This window comes from Piliocolobus tephrosceles, chromosome 11 (assembly GCF_002776525.5).
Source record: "Piliocolobus tephrosceles isolate RC106 chromosome 11, ASM277652v3, whole genome shotgun sequence".
NCBI classification, from domain to species: domain Eukaryota; kingdom Metazoa; phylum Chordata; class Mammalia; order Primates; family Cercopithecidae; genus Piliocolobus; species Piliocolobus tephrosceles.
The window spans coordinates 83628764-83647856 of NC_045444.1; the positions used below are offsets into that span (position 1 = coordinate 83628764).

Sequence of the window (19093 nt, forward strand, 5' to 3'; positions counted from 1 at the left end):
TTTATTATACTTTAAGTTCTAGGGTACATGTGCATAACGTGCAGGTTACATATGTATACATGTGCCATGTTGGTGTGCTGCACCCATCAACTCGTCAGCACCCATCAATTCATCATTTATATCAGGTATAACTCCCCAATGCAATCCCTCCCCCCTCCCCCCTCCCCCCTCCCCATGATAGGCCGCAGTGTGTGATGTTCCCCTTCCCGAGTCCAAGTGAGCTCATTGTTCAGTTCCCACCTATGAGTGAGAACATGCGGTGTTTGGTTTTCTCTTCTTGTGATAATTTGCTAAGAATGATGGTTTCCAGCTGCATCCATGTCTCTACAAAGGACGCAAACTCATCCTTTTTTATGGCTGCATAGTATTCCATGGTGTATATGTGCCACATTTTCTTAATCCAGTCTGTCACTGATGGACATTTGGGTTGATTCCAAGTCTTTGCTATTGTGAATAGTGCCGCAATAAACATACGTGTGCATGTGTCTTTGTAGTAGCATAATTTATAATCCTTTGGGTATATACCCAGTAGTGGGATGGCTGGGTCATATGGTACATCTAGTTCTAGGTCCTTGAGGAATCGCCATACTGTTTTCCATAATGGTTGAACTAGTTTACAATCCCACCAACAGTGTAAAAGTGTTCCTATTTCTCCACATCCCCTCCAACACCTGTTGTTTCCTGATTTTTTAATGATTGCCATTCTAACTGGTGTGAGATGGTATCTCATTGTGGTTTTGATTTGCATTTCTCTGATGGCGAGTGATGATGAGCATTTTTTCATGTGTCTGTTGGCTGTATGAATGTCTTCTTTTGAGAAATGTCTGTTCATATCCTTTCCCCACTTTTGGATGGGGTTGTTTGTTTTTTTCTTGTATATTTGTTTGAGTTCTTTGTAGATTCTGGAAATGAGCCCTTTGTCAGATGAGTAGATTGCAAAAATTTTCTCCCATTCTGTAGGTTGCCTGTTCACTCTGATGGTAGTTTCTTTTGCTGTGCAGAAGCTCTTTAGTTTAATGAGATCCCATTTGTCAATTTTGGCTTTTGCTGCCGTTGCTTTTGGTGTTTTAGACATGAAGTCCTTGCCCGTGCCTATGTCCTGAATGGTACTACCTAGATTTTCTTCTAGGGTTTTTATGGTATTAGGTCTAACATTTAAGTCTCTAATCCATCTTGAATTAATCTTCGTATAAGGAGTAAGGAAAGGATCCAGTTTCAGCTTTCTACTTATGGCTAGCCAATTTTCCCAGCACCATTTATTAAATAGGGAATCCTTTCCCCATTTCTTGTTTTTCTCAGGTTTGTCAAATATCAGATGGTTGTAGATGTGTGGCATTATTTCTGAAGGCTCCGTTCTGTTCCATTGGTCTATATCTCTGTTTTGGTACCAGTACCATGCTGTTTTGGTTACTGTAGCCTTGTAGTATAGTTTGAAGTCAGGTAGCGTGACGCCTCCGGCTTTGTCCTTTTGACTTAGGATTGTCTTGGCAATACGGGCTCTTTTTTGGTTCCATATGAACTTTAAAGCAGTTTTTTCCAATTCGGTGAAGAAACTCATTGGTAGCTTGATGGGGATGGCATTGAATCTATAAATTACCTTGGGCAGTATGGCCATTTTCACAATATTGATTCTGCCTATCCATGAGCATGGTATGTTCTTCCATTTGTTTGTGTCCTCTTTGATTTCACTGAGCAGTGGTTTGTAGTTCTCCTTGAAGAGGTCCTTTACATCCCTTGTAAGTTGGATTCCTAGGTATTTGATTCTCTTTGAAGCAATTGTGAATGGAAGTTCATTCCTGATTTGGCTCTCTGCTTGTCTGTTACTGGTGTATAAGAATGCTTGTGATTTTTGCACATTAATTTTGTATCCTGAGACTTTGCTGAAGTTGCTTATCAGCTTAAGAAGATTTTGGGCTGAGACGATGGGGTTTTCTAAATATACAATCATGTCATCTGCAAACAGGGACAATTTGACTTCTTCTTTTCCTAACTGAATACCCTTGATTTCTTTCTCTTGCCTGATTGCCCTAGCCAGAACTTCCAACACTATGTTGAATAGGAGTGGTGAGAGAGGGCATCCCTGTCTTGTGCCAGTTTTCAAAGGGAATTTTTCCAGTTTTTGCCCATTCAGTATGATATTAGCTGTGGGTTTGTCATAAATAGCTCTTATTATTTTGAGGTACGTTCCATCAATACCGAATTTGTTGAGCGTTTTTAGCATGAAGGGCTGTTGAATTTTGTCAAAAGCCTTTTCTGCATCTATTGAGATAATCATGTGGTTCTTGTCTTTGGTTCTGTTGATATGCTGGATTACGTTGATTGATTTGCGAATGTTGAACCAGCCTTGCATCCCAGGGATGAAGCCCACTTGATCATGGTGGATAAGCTTTTTGATGTGCTGCTGAATCCGGTTTGCCAGTATTTTATTGAGGATTTTTGCATCGATGTTCATCAGGGAGATTGGTCTAAAATTCTCTTTTTTTGTTGTGTCTCTGCCAGGCTTTGGTATCAGGATGATGCTGGCCTCATAAAATGAGTTAGGGAGGATTCCCTCTTTTTCTATTGATTGGAATAGTTTCAGAAGGAATGGTACCAGCTCCTCCTTGTACCTCTGGTAGAATTCAGCTGTGAATCCATCTGGTCCTGGGCTTTTTTTGGTGGGCAGGCTATTAATTGTTGCCTCAATTTCAGAGGCTGCTATTGGTCTATTCAGGGATTCAACTTCTTCCTGGTTTAGTCTTGGAAGAGTGTACGCGTCCAGGAAATTATCCATTTCTTCTAGATTTTCTAGTTGATTTACGTAGAGGTGTTTATAGTATTCTCTGATGGTAGTTTGTATTTCTGTGGGGTCGGTGGTGATATCCCCTTTATCATTTTTTATTGCGTCTATTTGATTCCTCTCTCTTTTCTTCTTTATTAATCTTGCTAGCGGTCTGTCAATTTTGTTGATCTTTTCAAAAAACCAACTCCTGGATTCATTGATTTTTTGGAGGGTTTTTTGTGTCTCTATCTCCTTCAGTTCTGCTCTGATCTTAATTATTTCTTGCCTTCTGCTAGCTTTTGAATGTGTTTGCTCTTGCCTCTCTAGTTCTTTTAATTGTGATGTTAGAGTGTCAATTTTAGATCTTTCCTGCTTTCTCTTGTGGGCACTTAGTGCTATAAATTTCCCTCTACATACTGCTTTAAATGTGTCCCAGAGATTCTGGTATGTTGTATCTTTGTTCTCATTGGATTCAAAGAACATCTTTATTTCTGCTTTCATTTCGTTATGTACCCAGTAGTCATTCAGGAGCAGGTTGTTCAGTTTCCATGTAGTTGAGCGGTTTTGATTGAATTTCTTAGTCCTGAGTTCTAGTTTGATTGCACTGTGGTCAGAGAGACAGTTTGTTATAATTTCTGTTCTTTTACATTTGCTGAGGAGTGCTTTACTTCCAATTATGTGGTCAATTTTGGAATAAGTGTGATGTGGTGCTGAGAAGAATGTATATTCTGTTGACTTGGGGTGGAGAGTTCTATAGATGTCTATTAGGTCCGCTTGGTGCAGAGATGAGTTCAATTCCTGGATATCCTTGTTAACTTTCTGTCTCGTTGATCTGTCTAATGTTGACAGTGGGGTGTTGAAGTCTCCCATTATTATTGTATGGGAGTCTAAGTCTCTTTGTAAGTCTCTAAGGACTTGCTTTATGAATCTGGGTGCTCCTGTATTGGGTGCATATATATTTAGGATAGTTAGCTCTTCCTGTTGGATTGATCCCTTTACCATTATGTAATGTCCTTCTTTGTCTCTTTTGATCTTTGATGGTTTAAAGTCTGTTTTATCAGAGACTAGGATTGCAACCCCTGCTTTTTTTTGTTCTCCATTTGCTTGGTAGATCTTCCTCCATCCCTTTATTTTGAGCCTATGTATGTCTCTGCATGTGAGATGGGTCTCCTGAAGACAGCAGACTGATGGGTCTTGACTCTTTATCTAGTTTGCCAGTCTGTGTCTTTTAATTGGAGCATTTAGTCCATTTACATTTAAGGTTAATATTGTTATGTGTGATCTTGATCCTGCCATTATGATATTAACTGGTTATTTTGCTCATTAGTTGATGCAGTTTCTTCCTAGGCTCGATGGTCTTTACATTTTGGCATGTTTTTGCAGTGGCTGGTAGCGGTTGTTCCTTTCCATGTTTAGGGCTTCCTTCAGGGTCTCTTGTAAGGCAGGCCTGGTGGTGACAAAATCTCTAAGCATTTGCTTATCTGTAAAGAATTTTATTTCTCCTTCACTTATGAAACTTAGTTTGGCTGGATATGAAATTCTGGGTTTAAAATTCTTTTCTTTAAGAACGTTGAATATTGGCCCCCACTCTCTTCTGGCTTGTAGAGTTTCTGCCGAGAGATCTGCTGTCAGTCTGATGGGCTTCCCTTTGTGGGTAACCCGACCTTTCTCTCTGGCTGCCCTTAAGATTTTTTCCTTCATTTCAACTTTGGTGAATCTGGCAATTATGTGTCTTGGAGTTGCTCTTCTGGAGGAGTATCTTTGTGGCGTTCTCTGTATTTCCTGAATTTGAATGTTGGCCTGGCCTGCTAGGTTGGGGAAGTTCTCCTGGATGATATCCTGTAGAGTGTTTTCCAATTTGGTTCCATTTTCCCCCTCACTTTCAGGCACCCCAATCAGACGTAGATTTGGTCTTTTGACATAATCCCATACTTCTTGCAGGCTTTGTTCATTTCTTTTTCTTCTTTTTTCTTTTGGTTTCTCTTCTCGCTTCATTTCATTCATTTGATCCTCAATCGCTGATACTCTTTCTTCCAGTTGATCGAGTCGGTTACTGAAGCTTGTGCATTTGTCACGTATTTCTCGTGACATGGTTTTCATCTCTGTCATTTCGTTTATGACCTTCTCTGCATTAATTAGTCTAGCTGTCAATTCTTCCACTTTTTTTTCAAGATTTTTAGTTTCTTTGCGCTGGGTACGTAATTCCTCCTTTAGCTCTGAGAGGTTTGATGGACTGAAGCCTTCTTCTCTCATCTCATCAAAATCATTCTCTGACCAGCTTTGATCCGTTGCTGGCGATGGGCTGTGCTCCTTTGCAGGAGGAGATGCGCTCTTATTTTTTGAATTTCCAGCTTTTCTGCCCTGCTTTTTCCCCATCTTTGTGGTTTTATCTGTCACTGGTCTTTGATGATGGTGACGTACTGATGGGGTTTTGATATAGGTGTCCTTCCTGTTTGATAGGTTTCCTTCTGACTGTCAGGACCCTCAGCTATAGGTCTGTTGGAGATTGCTTGAGGTCCACTCCAGACCCTGTTTGCCTGGGTATCAGCAGCAGAGGTTGCAGAAGATAGAATATTGCTGAACAGCGAGTGCACCTGTCTGATTCTTGCTTTGGAAGCTTCCTCTCAGGGGTGTACTCCACCCTGTGAGGTGTGGGGTGTCAGACTGCCCCTAGTGGGGTATGTCTCCCAGTTAGGCTACTCAGGGGTCAGTGACTCACTTGAGCAGGCAGACTGCCCCTTCTCAGATCTCAACCTCCGTGTTGGGAGATCCCCTGCTCTCTTCAAAGCTGTCAGACAGAGTCGTTCGCGTTTCACAGGCTTCTACTCCTTTAGCTGAGCCCTGTCCCCAGAGGCGCAGTCTACAGAGACAGGCAGGTTTCCTTGAGCTGCTGTGAGCTCCACCCAGTTCCAGCTTCCCAGCGGCTTTAGTTACCTACTTAAGCCTCAGCGATGGCGGGCGCCCCTCCCCCAGCCTCGCTGCTGCCTTGCAGTTAGATTGCCGCAGACTGCTGTGTTAGCAAGGAGAGAGGCTCCGTGGGCGTGGGACCCTCCCGGCCAGGTGTGGGATACAATCTCCGGTGTGCCGGTGTTACAGCGCAGTATTGGGGTGGGAGTTACCCGATTTTCCAGGTGTTGTGTGTCTCAGTTCCCCTGGCTAGGAAAAGGGACTCCCTTCCCCCTCGCGCTTCCCAGGTGAGGCGATGCCTCGCCCTGCTTCAGCTCTCGCTGGTCGGGCTGCAGCAGCTGATCAGCACCGATTGTCCGGCACTCCCGAGTGAGATGACCCCAGTACCTCAGTTGAAAATGCAGAAATCGCCGGTCTTCTGTGTCACTCGCGCTGGGAGTTGGAGACTGAAGCTGCTCCTATTCGGCCATCTTGCTCCGCCCTTCCCTGCCTCTCTACAATTACTTTTTACTTGACACTGAATCACTGGGGATATTGGGTTAGACCAATTCTGTAGAATCATAGACCTGAAAGTGGTCATTATATTGATAGACTTCTAAGGCTTGAAGACAAGTGAGGCCCTAGTTGCAAAATCAGTATCTGATGTTTTTTGTTTCAAAAAGGATAAATGCTCCAAAATAAGGAATATTTGGTACCTAAGAGAGTAGTACTTATTTGGAAGACTGATTTCATTCAGGATGTTACATTTTTGTGTTAATTAATTGAAGCAGTATTAAGATTGTATCTGTCTGCATCTGGGAAAATCCACATAGTGGTTTCATTGATAATTCTCTGAAGTTGGCTACTTAATGTAGTGAATGATGTGATTATTGCAATTAGGAAACTGAATCAAGAAGGCTGAATCAAGGCTAGTTTTGTTCTGGCACATAGTAATGATGTATTATTCTTTCTTTAGAGTGGAAGTGATACCCAGTTTGTGATGTGTTATGACTCTTAAATATACTGTTATTCTCATATCCACTTCTTTCTTGATTAATATTAAATGAAAGGATAGTCATTAGCATTAAGACCTGTAAATGAGTCTTAGAATTGCAGCATTGCTTGCTGAAGTCCAGATCTATTGAACTGGCCATGTGTCAAGGGAGGGTGATAGTAGGATTTCCAAGTGGTAGTTATATTGAATGGAATTACTGTAAAAATACAAACAATTTGAAAGGACACTTTCTGAACTCTTTTCAAATAACTGCTTAGTCAGGAAACTGTAGGAACTGACAAACTAAGCTAAGAAAATTGCTCTCATGGATTAAAATCACTAGGCAGATTCTGAAGTGGGAGAAGCAGAATACTTAGCACCGATAATCGTTTATTCAGTATCCTTGAGAATTAAAAAGAGACAACAGTCACATGCTGATTGTGATCACTTGCAGTAGCATTATGATTGTATATTTGGAAAAATACAATATATAAATTTGTAAACACCATTACGTAGGATTTTGTAACCTGCTATATTTTGCCATCTTTTTGCTGTTATAACTGTTACAGATTAGGAATAGTTACCTGAGAATTAATTGGGGGAAGGTGAAGGGAAGGCAGCGAAAACAAGGCAAAATGTCATCCAAATTAAGAAAAATTCAGAAACCAGTTAAAGGTCTAAAGATAAAGTGATATGGTAACCCATGAGTCACATGTAGCTGTGTAGCACTTGAAATATGGGTAGTCAAAATTGAAATGTGCTGTAAACACAAAATAAATACTGGATTTCGAAGACAGTAAGGCTGGGTGCAGTGGCTCATGCCTGTAATCCCAGCACTTTGGGAGGCCGAAGTGGGTGGGTCACCTGAGGTCAGGAGTTTGAGGCCAGCCTAGCCAACATGGTGAAACCCCATCTCTACTAAAAATACAAAAAATTAGCTGAGTGTGATGGTGTGCACATGTAGTTCCAGCTACTTGGGAGGCTGAGGTGGGAGAATCACCTGAGCCCAAGGGCTCAAGGTTGAAGTAAGCAAAGATCACACCACTACACTCCAGCCTATGTGACAGAGACCATGTCTCAAAAAAAGATTCAGAAATGGCCAGTAAGCACATGAAAAGATGCTCAACATTAGTTATTAAGGCACATCTCAAAACCACAGACAGTTGATGTGAGGGTTGTGCATTATTGTTAAGCTGATTAACACTGTCTCCCCTACAACCATGCTTAATTAGAAAAAGGAAAACAACTCTGAGAATGGAGAAACAAAATGTAGCATAGACATACAATGGAATATTATAAAACCGTGAAAGGGAATGAAGTTCTGATACATGCTACAACATAGATGAACCTTTAAAATCCAGTATGTATTAATGTGGAGTGAAACAAGTCAAATGCAAAAGGACAGATACTGTAGCATTCCACTTATCTAGAGTGAATAAATTCTTATAGACAGAAGGTAGTTAGATAAATTGAATTTATCACATTCAGTATAACTACCACGTGCCAAAGGATGGGAGGTGTGGGAAGTTAGTGCTTAAGGGTGATAGACTTATTTATTTATTTATTTTTTGGAGACAAGAGTCTTGCTTTGTTGCCCAGGCTGGAGTGCAGTGGTGCAATCTCGGCTCACTGCAACCTCCGCCTCCCAGGTTCAGGCAATTCTCCTGTCTCAGCTTCCCAAGTAACTGGGATTACAGGCATGTGCCACCTCACCTGGCTAATTTTTGTATTTTTAGTAGAGGCATGGTTTCACCATGTTGGCCAGGCTGGCCTCAAACTCCTGACCTCATGTGATCCTCCCACCTCGGCCTCCTAAAGTGCTTCACTGCGCCCAGCCGAGTTCCTTTTTTTTCTTCTTTTTTTTTTTCTTTGAAGAGAGTTTCACTCTGTCGCCCAGTCTGGAGTGCAGTGGCGCAATCTCGGCTCACTGTAGCCTCCACCTCCCAGGCTCAAGCATTTCTTTGCCTCAGCCTCCTGAGTAGCTGGGACAACAGGTGTGCACCACCATGCCTGGCTAATTTTTGTATTTTTAGTAGAGATGGAGTTTCACCATGTTGACCAGGTTGGTCTCAAACTCCTGGTGTCAAGTGATCCACCTGCCTTGGCCTCCGGTTGTGCTGGGGTTATAGACGTGAGCCACCATGCCTGGCCATAATAGTTTCTGTTTGGGAGTTGGAAACAGTGATGATGATTGCACAATATTGTAAATTAATGCCACTAAATTGTACATTTAAAAATGGTCAAAAAGCTGTCCAGGCTTGGTGGTTCATGCCTGTAATCCCAGCACTTCGGGAGGCCGAGGTGGGCGGATCATGAGGTCAGGAGATCGAGACCATCTGGCTAACAAGGTGAAACCCCGTCTCTACTAAAAATACAAAAAATTAGCCAGGCGTGGTGGCATATGCCTGTAGTCTCAGCTACTGGGAGGCTGAGGCAGGAGAATGGCATGAACCCTGGAGGCGGAGCTTGCAGTGAGTAGAGATCACGCCACTGCACTCCAGCCTGGGTGACAGAGTGAGACTCCTTCTCAAAAAAAAAAAAAAGGCCGGGCGCGGTGGCTCAAGCCTGTAATCCCAGCACTTTGGGAGGCCGAGACGGGTGGATCACGAGGTCAGGAGATCGAGACCATCCTGGCTAACATGGTGAAACCCCGTCTCTACTAAAAAATACACAAAAACTAGCCGGGCGAGGTGGTGGGCGCCTGTAGTCCCAGCTACTCCGGAGGCTGAGGCAGGAGAATGGCGTAAACCCGGGAGGCGGAGCTTGCAGTGAGCTGAGATCGCGCCACTGCACTCCAGCCTGGGCGACAGAGCCAGACTCCGTCTCAAACAAAAAATAAAAAAAAAAAGAGGGTCAAAATGGAAAAATTTATGTTGTATATATTTTACTACAATTTTTTAAAATGTTAAGAAAAAAGCACCAAAATCCCAAATGGCATATACTTTCACACCCACTATAATGGCTAAAATAGAAAAGATAGACATAATAAGTGCTGGGTGAGATGTGAAGTGGAACCCCTAAACATTGATGATGGGATTGTAAAATGCTTCAACTATTTTGAAAAACAGTTTGGAAGTTCCTTAAAATGGTTAAGCATAGAGTTGCATATGACCCAGGAATTCCACTCCTTGATATGTAGTTCCCCCAAAATGAAAACATATCTGCACAAAGACTTGTACATGAATATTCACAGTCACATTATTTATGATAGCCAAAAAATGGAAACAACCAAATATCCATCAACTGATGAATGGATAAGCAAAATGTATTACAGCCATCTCCTCAGTATCCTCAGAGGATTGGTCCCAGGACCCCTGTGAATACCAAAAACACAGATACCAAAGTCTCTTACATAAAATGGCGTAGTATTTGCGTATGACCTATGCACATCCTCCTATATACTTTAAATCATCTCTAGATTACGTATAATACTGAATACAATGTAAATGCTATGTAAATAGTTGTTATACTATATTTCTTCATTTGTATTTTTTTTTTGTTATGGGATTTTAAAAAGTAGTTTTGATCTGGTTGGTTAAATCTGTAGATGCAAAGTGCTGACTGTGTATGTGTACCATGGAATATTATTCAGCCATAAAAAGGAATGAAGTCTTAAAGGGAGAAACGTACAGTACAGCATTTTGTATATATTTAAAACATTAAAGGCTAAAAAGTTTTGAATTTTAAAAAAAGTAATGAAGTATTGATTCATGCTACACCATGGATAAGCCTTGAAAACGTAATAGAAGCCATACACAAAATACCACTTATTATATTATTTCATTTTAATGAAATATCCAGAATAGGCAAATCCTGTGAAACAGAAACTAGATTAGTTGTTGCTTAGGGCTGGGGGAAGGAGAGAATGGGAAGTGACTGCTAATTTGTTCAAGGTTTCTTTTTGGGATGCTGAAATGTTCTGAAATTTAATGGTAATGGTTGCACAATTTCGTGAATATACTAGAAACTACTGAATTTTTATGAGCAAATTTTAGTTGTATCAATTATATCTTAAAAGTCAAAAAGTAGCCCATTAATTTTATATCAGTTACCTTCTGAAATGGTAATATTTTGGATATAGTGGGTCAAACTACAATATTAAAATTAATTTCACCTCTTTCACGTTACCTTTTTAATGTATCTCTTAGAAAGTTAATTAATTTTTTGAGATGGAATCTTACCCTGTTATCCAGGCTGGAATGCAGTGGCCTGATCTTGGCTTACTGCAGCCTTGACGTCCCATGCTCAAGCAATCCTCCTGTCTCAGCCTTCTTGGTAGCTGGGACTACAGTCATGTGCCACCATGTCTGGCTAATTTTTCAAATTTTTTGTAGAGATAGGGGCATCTCCCTGTGTTGCCTGCGCTGGTCTTGAACTCCTGGACTCAGTGATCTTCCCACTTTGGCCTCCCAAAGTGCTGGAATTACAGGCGTGAGCCACCACGTTGGGCCTAGAAAACTTAAAATTAAATATATGGCTTGCATTATACAGTTGACCCTCGAACAACTCTGGAATTGGGATGCCAACCCTCTGTGCAGTTGAAAATCTTGAGTATAACTTTTGACTCTCCCAAAACTTAATTACTAATAGCCTACTGTTGACTGGAAGCCTTACCAGTAATAGTTAATTAACACACATTTTGTATGTTCTATGTATTATATAGTGTATTGCAATGAAGTAAACTAGAGAAAAGAAAATGTTACTCAGAAAATCATGGGAGGATCGCTTGAGGCCAGGAGTTCGAGACCAGCCTGGTCAACATAGTGAGACCTTCTTTCTTTTTCTTTTTTTTTTTTTAAAGAAAAATCATAAGGAAGAGAAAGTATATTTGCTATTCATTAAGTGGATCATTATAAAGGTCTTCCTTGTTGTGTTCATGTCGTTGAGTAGGCTGAGGAGAAAGAGAAGTGCGGTTGGTCTTGCCATCTCTCTGGGAAAATCTGATCATAAGTAGATTTACGCAGTTCAAACCTGTGTTGTTCAAGGGTCTGCTGTATTCCTGTTGATGATTCTGGTTTAAAGGTTGTAAACTGCCATGGTGTACCCAAATGACAAATATGAGAAATACAGTGACTTGGGATATTTGCTTTTGACCAACTCATCTGTGGTCACATATCTGGAGAAAGGTAGTTTTTTTCAATAAATATTGCTAATGGTACTGTTTTTGGCAATGACTCTACTAATCAAAAATTCCTGTGGATATATTGTTAGAAAAATACTTCTTTTTTGTTAGATAATTTTTTAGTGCCGTGGCACTAAGCCATATTTAGTAGTTATTGAACTGTGTTTCTAAGTGACAGTTTCAGTCTGAAACTTGAAAAATAATCTAATTACTGGGTAGAGTCATTGAGCTAGACTCATTGTTACTCCTTCCTTTAGTTGTTTTTTCCTTCTGGTTGACTCCCTGGTTTGTTTCTAGACTGCTTTCCCCTTGATGCTGCTCCCTGCCTGCCCTCAGGAGGACTGGAGGAGGACAGTTACTTTGCAGTTTTATTTTTCCTTTAATAAATTTACTGAGTTGCCATGAGACAGTGTTTCATTGTTTCTTTTTTTCAGTGTTTCTGATAAATGGAACAGAATAAGTCAGATTTGTTAAACTATAAGGAAACTTTGATATTTCATGTTAAAATTCAAAGGTGATTTGGGAGAAAGTTCTTTAGAGGGCTGCTAGATTGATAATAGAGTACCAAGGACATAGTAAGGGATATTGTTTAGGATATAAGAAGGCATCCCTGGAGAGACCAGAGATAAATCAGAATTCTTCTTATCTGTAATTGTTGTTTTCTTGTAGGTATGATGTTGGGAATAAAAATGGGAGACTGGTTTATGTATCATCTAGAATTGTGATATGGTTCAAGGGGATGATAAACCTTACTAATTAATATAACATATTTTACAAGCATTCGGAAATTGTAAGGAACTTTTTTCTTATGACATGCTCATGTCTTTGGAATAAGGTATACCCATATAATGAATATATCTAACCTAAGAGAGAGCTCTTTGTTGATGCATTTCTATATTCTTTCTTTTTTAGTGTCCTGCTATAGACTATACTAGACATACACTTGATGGTGCTGCATGTCTTCTGAATAGCAATAAATATTTTCCCAGCAGGTAATGGAAACTTTTAAACATAATGTTAAACATTTTAGATTTAATTTATAAGATTAGTATTTTAAAAGTAACATTAGGTTGCTCGTTAATGCATTTTTGTATTTATTTTTTTAGCTATTGTATTTTGGCTTGTTTATTCAAGTTTTGAAATTAGGACTGTAGTTAAACAGCAGGACTTGGCTGTCAAAGCTCAAGGCCAGTTCAGTCTAAGGCTAGCACCTGTTCATGTGTGTCATTCTGCAGAGCTCTCCCTCTCATACTTTAGCATTGGGATATGTATATACTTGCTCATTTGAATCTCTATGATAGTTAGACTCGGCCTCCCCTTATGTAGTATGCCTAAAGAGCAGACTTTCCGGCCAGGCGCAGGCTCACACGTATAATTCCAGTGCTTTGGGAGGCTGAGGTGGGCAGATCACCTGAGATCGGGAGTTCGAGACCAGCTTGACCAACATGTAGAAATCCCTTCTCTACTAAAAATACAAAATGAGCCGGGCGTGGTGATGAGTGCCTGTAATCCCAGCTACTTGGGAGGCTGACACAGGAGAATCGCTTGAACCCAGGAGGCGGAGGTTGTGATGAGCCAAGATCGTGCCATTGCACTCCAGCCTGAGCAACAAGAGCGAAACTCTGTCTCAAAAAAAAAAAAAAAGAGATCAGACTTTCCTAAGTTGAACTATTTGTTTTTGAAGAATTCCTTATCCTTGCTCATTGATTTTTAACATCTGAGAAGTCGGATCTTAAATATATTATGTAATATATTATCAGTGAAGTTTGTGAATGCCTTTTATTTTATTAAGGTATTTGTTACCAGATGGATAGATTTGGAGATTTTTCCCCCCAAATATGATTAGCTTCAAAGAGCTCATATAAAATATGTTAAGAAAAATACTGCTTTTTGGCCTTAATATTCTGTGTATACATATTTTTAAAAAGCATATCAGAAATATGCAGACAATTTCAATTTTAAATAAACAATTTTAATTTCTCTCTCTCTCTTTTTTTATATATGGAGTCTTGCTCACCCAGGCTGGAGTGCAGTGGCGCAATCTCAGCTCACTGCAACCTCAGCCTCACAGGTAGCTGGGATTACAGGTGCCTGCCACCATGCCTTGCTAATTTTTGTATTTTTTAGTAGAGATGGAGTTTCACCATTTTGGCCAGGCTGGTCTTGAACTCCTGACCTCAGGTGATCCACCTGCCTTGGCCTGTCAAAATGCTGGGATTACAGATGTGAGCCACCACACCCGACCTTAATTTCTTTAAAAAAAAAAAAAAAAAAAAAAGGAAAGAATAACCTAGTTCTGTAAAAGAAAACAATAATTCCTTTCAGGAGTTTTAATCGCCTCTAGTGGACAAAGTATTAATGTTGGAAATAGATGTTTTAGTAAATTTTGAAATGTCGGGGACTTATTCTAACTGTGTTAAACTTTTACAAAGTTTCAAAACTATAATGCTGAATTTAACTTAGGCCCTGTGATTAGGCAGAGAGAACACTGGCCCAGAAGTGAGGAGTAGGGGCTCCAGGCATTTACTCGCAGTATGACCTCGGAGTAGTCACTTATTTTCCCTACGTGTCAGTTTGTACACTTGTAAACTGAGAAAATTGGACTATATTGTTCCTAAGATTCTATCCAGTTCTAAGAATCTATGGTTTCTTTTCTACTTCTAGAGTTAGCATAAAGGAATCATCTGTAGCGAAACTAGGATCAGTATGCCGTAGGATTTACAGAATATTTTCACATGCTTATTTTCATCATCGGCAGATATTTGATGAATATGAAGTAAGTATATTTCACTAATTAATCTTGATACATTCTTATCAGAATGACCATAATATATATTGATGTTATTTCTAGTCTTTTGGTTTGGGATAGTGAATTAAAATAATATTTTTGTCTTCCTCTCTACAGAATGAAACATTTTTGTGTCATCGGTTTACTAAATTTGTGATGAAATACAATTTGATGTCCAAGGATAACCTGATTGTACCAATTTTAGAAGAGGAAGTACAGAATTCAGTTTCTGGGGAAAGTGAAGCATGAAGGGAATCATATGGAAAAATGTACTGATCATATAATTAACATTAATTATGTACTGTATATATCATTTTAGACACATCAATCATGTATCCATATTATAGCTTCTTTGTTTAGTATAGGTTTTTGTATGCTGGGTTTGCCTTTTAAAATGGGAAATACTTTTTAAGTTATTCATAAGCTGTATATTCACCAGTGTGGCACTCATGGTTTTTAAATAAGATTAGTATTATCTGTTTATAATGCCTGTTAATAAAAGAATTTACAGTTTGGTAAAATTGCTGCTAAACAATCATTGGATCACAATCCTCATCAAACAAACCCATCTGTAAAAAAAAAAAGATTGAGAGCTTGAGGTTTCACACAAGCCATTTACTGAAGAGGTAGAAATGTTTTCCATTGGTTTTACCTTGAGTTTAGATATCCTAAAAAATTCTATAGTACATAGTTTTGTCTTACCTGTTAACTTTCCCCAATTGAGATAAGTGTTTTAAAATTCTGTTTATAGTTTTTGATATGCATATATTATTATGTGTATATCTAAATAAAAATGCAGATGAAGCATTAGTAATACTTAAATAATTTTACTGTGTAACATAAAGTATAACATACTTGGAAAGGATTTACCTTTCTGCAACAATGGACTGGTACATACAGGATGATCATAATGATAAGGCACATAAATTATGTTCTCACTGGAAACCTGCCCTGTCCACCCCTTCTCATTTCCCTTAACCTTATCCTCAAACTACTTTAACTGAGAAGCTTTTCACCAGACTGAGTTAATGGTGGCTTATACCTATTTATATTTGTATTAATTGCTTACAGATTATACCTCATATTAGCAATTACATTACACTACAAGAAAATGTATTTGCATAGGCTCTTGCTTATCTTTGTTTTGCAAAAATTATTCTACTTAGAAAACAGTCCTTAAAATAGTTTGACTCTTCCTGTTAGTAATATTAATCTTTCATTTAACCAGCTAGGCAGCATTAAATAGAATTGAAGAAATACTGTAGTATTTATTTTACACCCCCTCTCCCACGAAGTTTATGTTTGAATTACATGCACGTGTGAGATTATTTGCAATAATTCATAGGTTCCAAGGGTGTTGATGAATAGTCATACAGTTTTTGGACTTTGTTATAATTCATTGTGATAAGAATGATTCAAATGCAGATTTAACAATCTTATAATCTGTTGAATGCCATTTTTGATAAAGCACTGGAGGTCTTATTGCCAAACTGATTGTAATGAGGCACCAAGGGTGAAAACATTGTACATGTTGTGAAGAAAGTATTTAAATCCAACTTTTGAACAGATTTAACAAACATGAGGAACTTCTTTTTTATTTAAAAGGGTAATTTTGAAATGAAGATGAAAATGTATTCATCTTGTTTTTTCAAATTTAAGGGAATAATTTATACCATCTTTTGAGACAAGAATGTACAGCAAAAATATGGGTAACAGTAGTATACTGAGGGTGTGTGTATATATCATGTATGCCTTTCCAAGCTTGCCAGTCTTTTTGGCTTTCAGCAGTTCCCACCAGCCACAGTCATTACTGTTCCCCAACCCACAACTAGCCTTTAAGAAGTCTTATGTTCACAGTGAAAGGAATGTTGACTTTGAAATTATGGATTTATATTAATGACACTATAAACCAATGGTAATGGTAATTTTTAAACAAACTTGCTAAATATTGAGAGACTAAACTACTAAGTTAATAAATTATATATAGCAGTGTAGCTGTTCTCTCTAGATGGTGTCTCACAATGGATTTCTGTGCTTGACTATTTTCCTAGTGAATATTTATACTAAGGTAGTGACTGAGATTTGGTGATCTGGCTGAGTATTTTGAAACACATTTTGAATAATATGGCTTAGTGTTAATGGGGAATTAAATATGATTTTTTTCTTACTCATTTCACCTTCCCTGTATTGTATGTTTGGAATTGATCATAAAACAGCTCCAAAAGAAAATAATCAGTTTGTAGTCTTGCTTTTGTATTCATATTGATATCTTACTAGTATTCATTGCACTGTGAAGTTGATTCACTGTACTAGGTAAGACCTAAGTGAAACAGTTCCTGTTTTTCCTTAATGCTGTTTTCAGAATTTTGAAAAGGTACTTATATGTACATAAATACTACTAAAAAATTAATGAGCCTGGCAAACCAATGATTTATAAAAGTGTTCTAAGAAGAGGGGAAAAGGACAGTTCTGTGTGATAAGGAAGTTAGGTTCCACTTTTTGTTTGAATTATCCTATGTATATCCAAAGGTAAACTTAGGTTTTTATTTCCAAAAGATCATATAGTCAATTAATTCTTTTTTTCCTATTATATCTGGGAAAGTAGGTAACTTTTAATTATGTTCCCATAAATAACACTTCTTTTGTATATATACATTTCCTTTTCTCTGACTTGAGATGTCAAATTTGAATTTCTAGAACAGTTTCTCAGTTAAATTCTTGATGACTTAACAACTTTTACTCTCAGAATACAATTAGAAATCCTTGGCCAGGCACAGTGGCTCAGGCCTGTAATCTCAGCACTTTGGGAGGCCAAGGCGGGCAGATCACCTGAGGTCAGGAGTTGGAGACCAGCCTGACCAACATGGAGAAACCCTGTCTCTATTAAAAATAGAAAAATTAGCCGGGCGCGGTGCTACTTGGGAGGCTGAGGCAGGAGAATCGCTTGAACCGGTGAGGTAGGGGTTGCAGTGAGCCAAGATCGCGTCATTGCACTCCAGCCTGGGTAACGAGCAAAACTCTGTCTCAAAAGGAAAAAAATCCTTGATTACATTGTTAGTAAAGACTGTGTTACCATTATAAACACATTTACTGGTTGATGTCAAATTCACTGTAATCATAGAACTAAGTTTTTTATTTGGATACTTTGCCCTACTGTCTATATGATGACATCTTTTTTGAGCAGCTACATTTTAACTTGTATATACTTTATTTTGTGAATACTTCTTGAATGTGCTAAAGATTTCTTTGTGTAGTTCTTCCATGCAATGCAAATATTTTAGTAAAAGTAGTTGATTTTTATTTCTTCAAGCATCTCATTGTTAACTAAACAGGCAATACATATGGGCCAGGTGTAGTGGCTCACCTCTGTAATCCCAGCCCTTTGGAGGCCAAGGTGGGCAGATCACTTGAGGCCAGGAGTTCGAGACCAGCCTGGCCAACATGGTGAAACCCTATCTCTACTAAAAAAAAAAAAAACCACAAAAATTAGCCAGGTGTGGTGATGCATGCCTGTAATCCCATCCACACGGGAGGCTGAGGCAGAATAATAGCTTGAACCTGGGAGGTGGAGGTTGCAGTGAGCCGAGATTACACCACTGCACTCCAGGCTGGGCGACAGAGTAAGACTCCGTCTCAAACAAACAAAAAAATGTATTTGTACAATATGCTTAGCAGTTTGAGATAAGAACATTCAAATCTGTTTTCCTGAAAAAATATGCATTATTAGTATAGAGTACACTGTGAAACTGGAAAGCTACCAAGTGAATCCCCTAGAGGGTGAGATCACCTATCTAATAATTGGTTCATTGTGGAGCCTTACTCTTCATTTGTATGATTTTTCTGCTACTTTTTTTTTTTTTAGAGGGACTCTTGTTCTGTCACTCAGGCTGGAGTATAGTGGCGCAATCTCGGCTCACTGCAGCCTCTGCCTCCTGGGTTCAAGCGATTCTCCTGCCTCAGCCTCCTGAGTAGTTGGGACTATAGGTGTGCATCACCACGCCCAGCTAATTTTTGTATTTTTAGTAGAGATGGGGTTTCATCATATTGGCCAGGCTGGTCTTGAACTCCTGACCTCAAGTGATCAGCCTGGCTCAACCTCCCAAAGTAGTGAGATTATAGGGGTGAGCCATGGTACCTGGCCTACTTTTTTATAGTACACAAAGCTTCATATCAAGTGTGAGCGCCTAATGTAAAGAGAACACTAAATTTCTGTATTAACCTAAATTTGCAAACGATAAAAACATTGGCCGGGTGCGGTGGCTCATGTCTGTAATCCCAGCACTTTTGGGAGGCCAAAGCCCGTGGATCACCTGAGGTTGGAGTTTGAGACCAGCCTGGCTAACAAAATGAAACCCTGTCTCTACTAAAAATACAAAAATTAGTTGGGTGTGGTGGCACACACCTGTAAACCCAACTACCTGGGAGGCTGAGGTACAAGAATCACTTGAACCTGGGAGGTGGAGGTTGCAGTGAGCTGAGATTGTGCCACTGCACTCCAGCCTGGGCAAGAGAGCAAGACTCCATCTCAAAAAAAAAAAAAAG

At 39.2% G+C, this 19093-nt stretch overlaps 1 protein-coding gene and 1 pseudogene across 3 annotated transcripts in view; one reads left to right on the forward strand and one right to left on the reverse strand.

Moving 5' to 3' along the window:
• Positions 1–16783, forward strand: part of HSPE1 (heat shock protein family E (Hsp10) member 1) — a 67544-nt gene extending 50761 nt beyond the window's left edge. For all 3 annotated transcript variants that reach the window (XM_023218168.1, XM_023218146.2, XM_023218151.3), the window contains 3 exons: positions 12676–12755; positions 14428–14539; positions 14669–16783. In XM_023218168.1, the coding sequence (XP_023073936.1) occupies positions 12676–12755; positions 14428–14539; positions 14669–14800 (324 nt within the window). In that variant the 3' untranslated portion in view covers positions 14801–16783. The remainder of the gene's footprint in view (positions 1–12675; positions 12756–14427; positions 14540–14668) is intronic.
• The window catches only part of LOC111545583, a 12535-nt pseudogene continuing 8520 nt past the window's right edge, over positions 15079–19093 (reverse strand).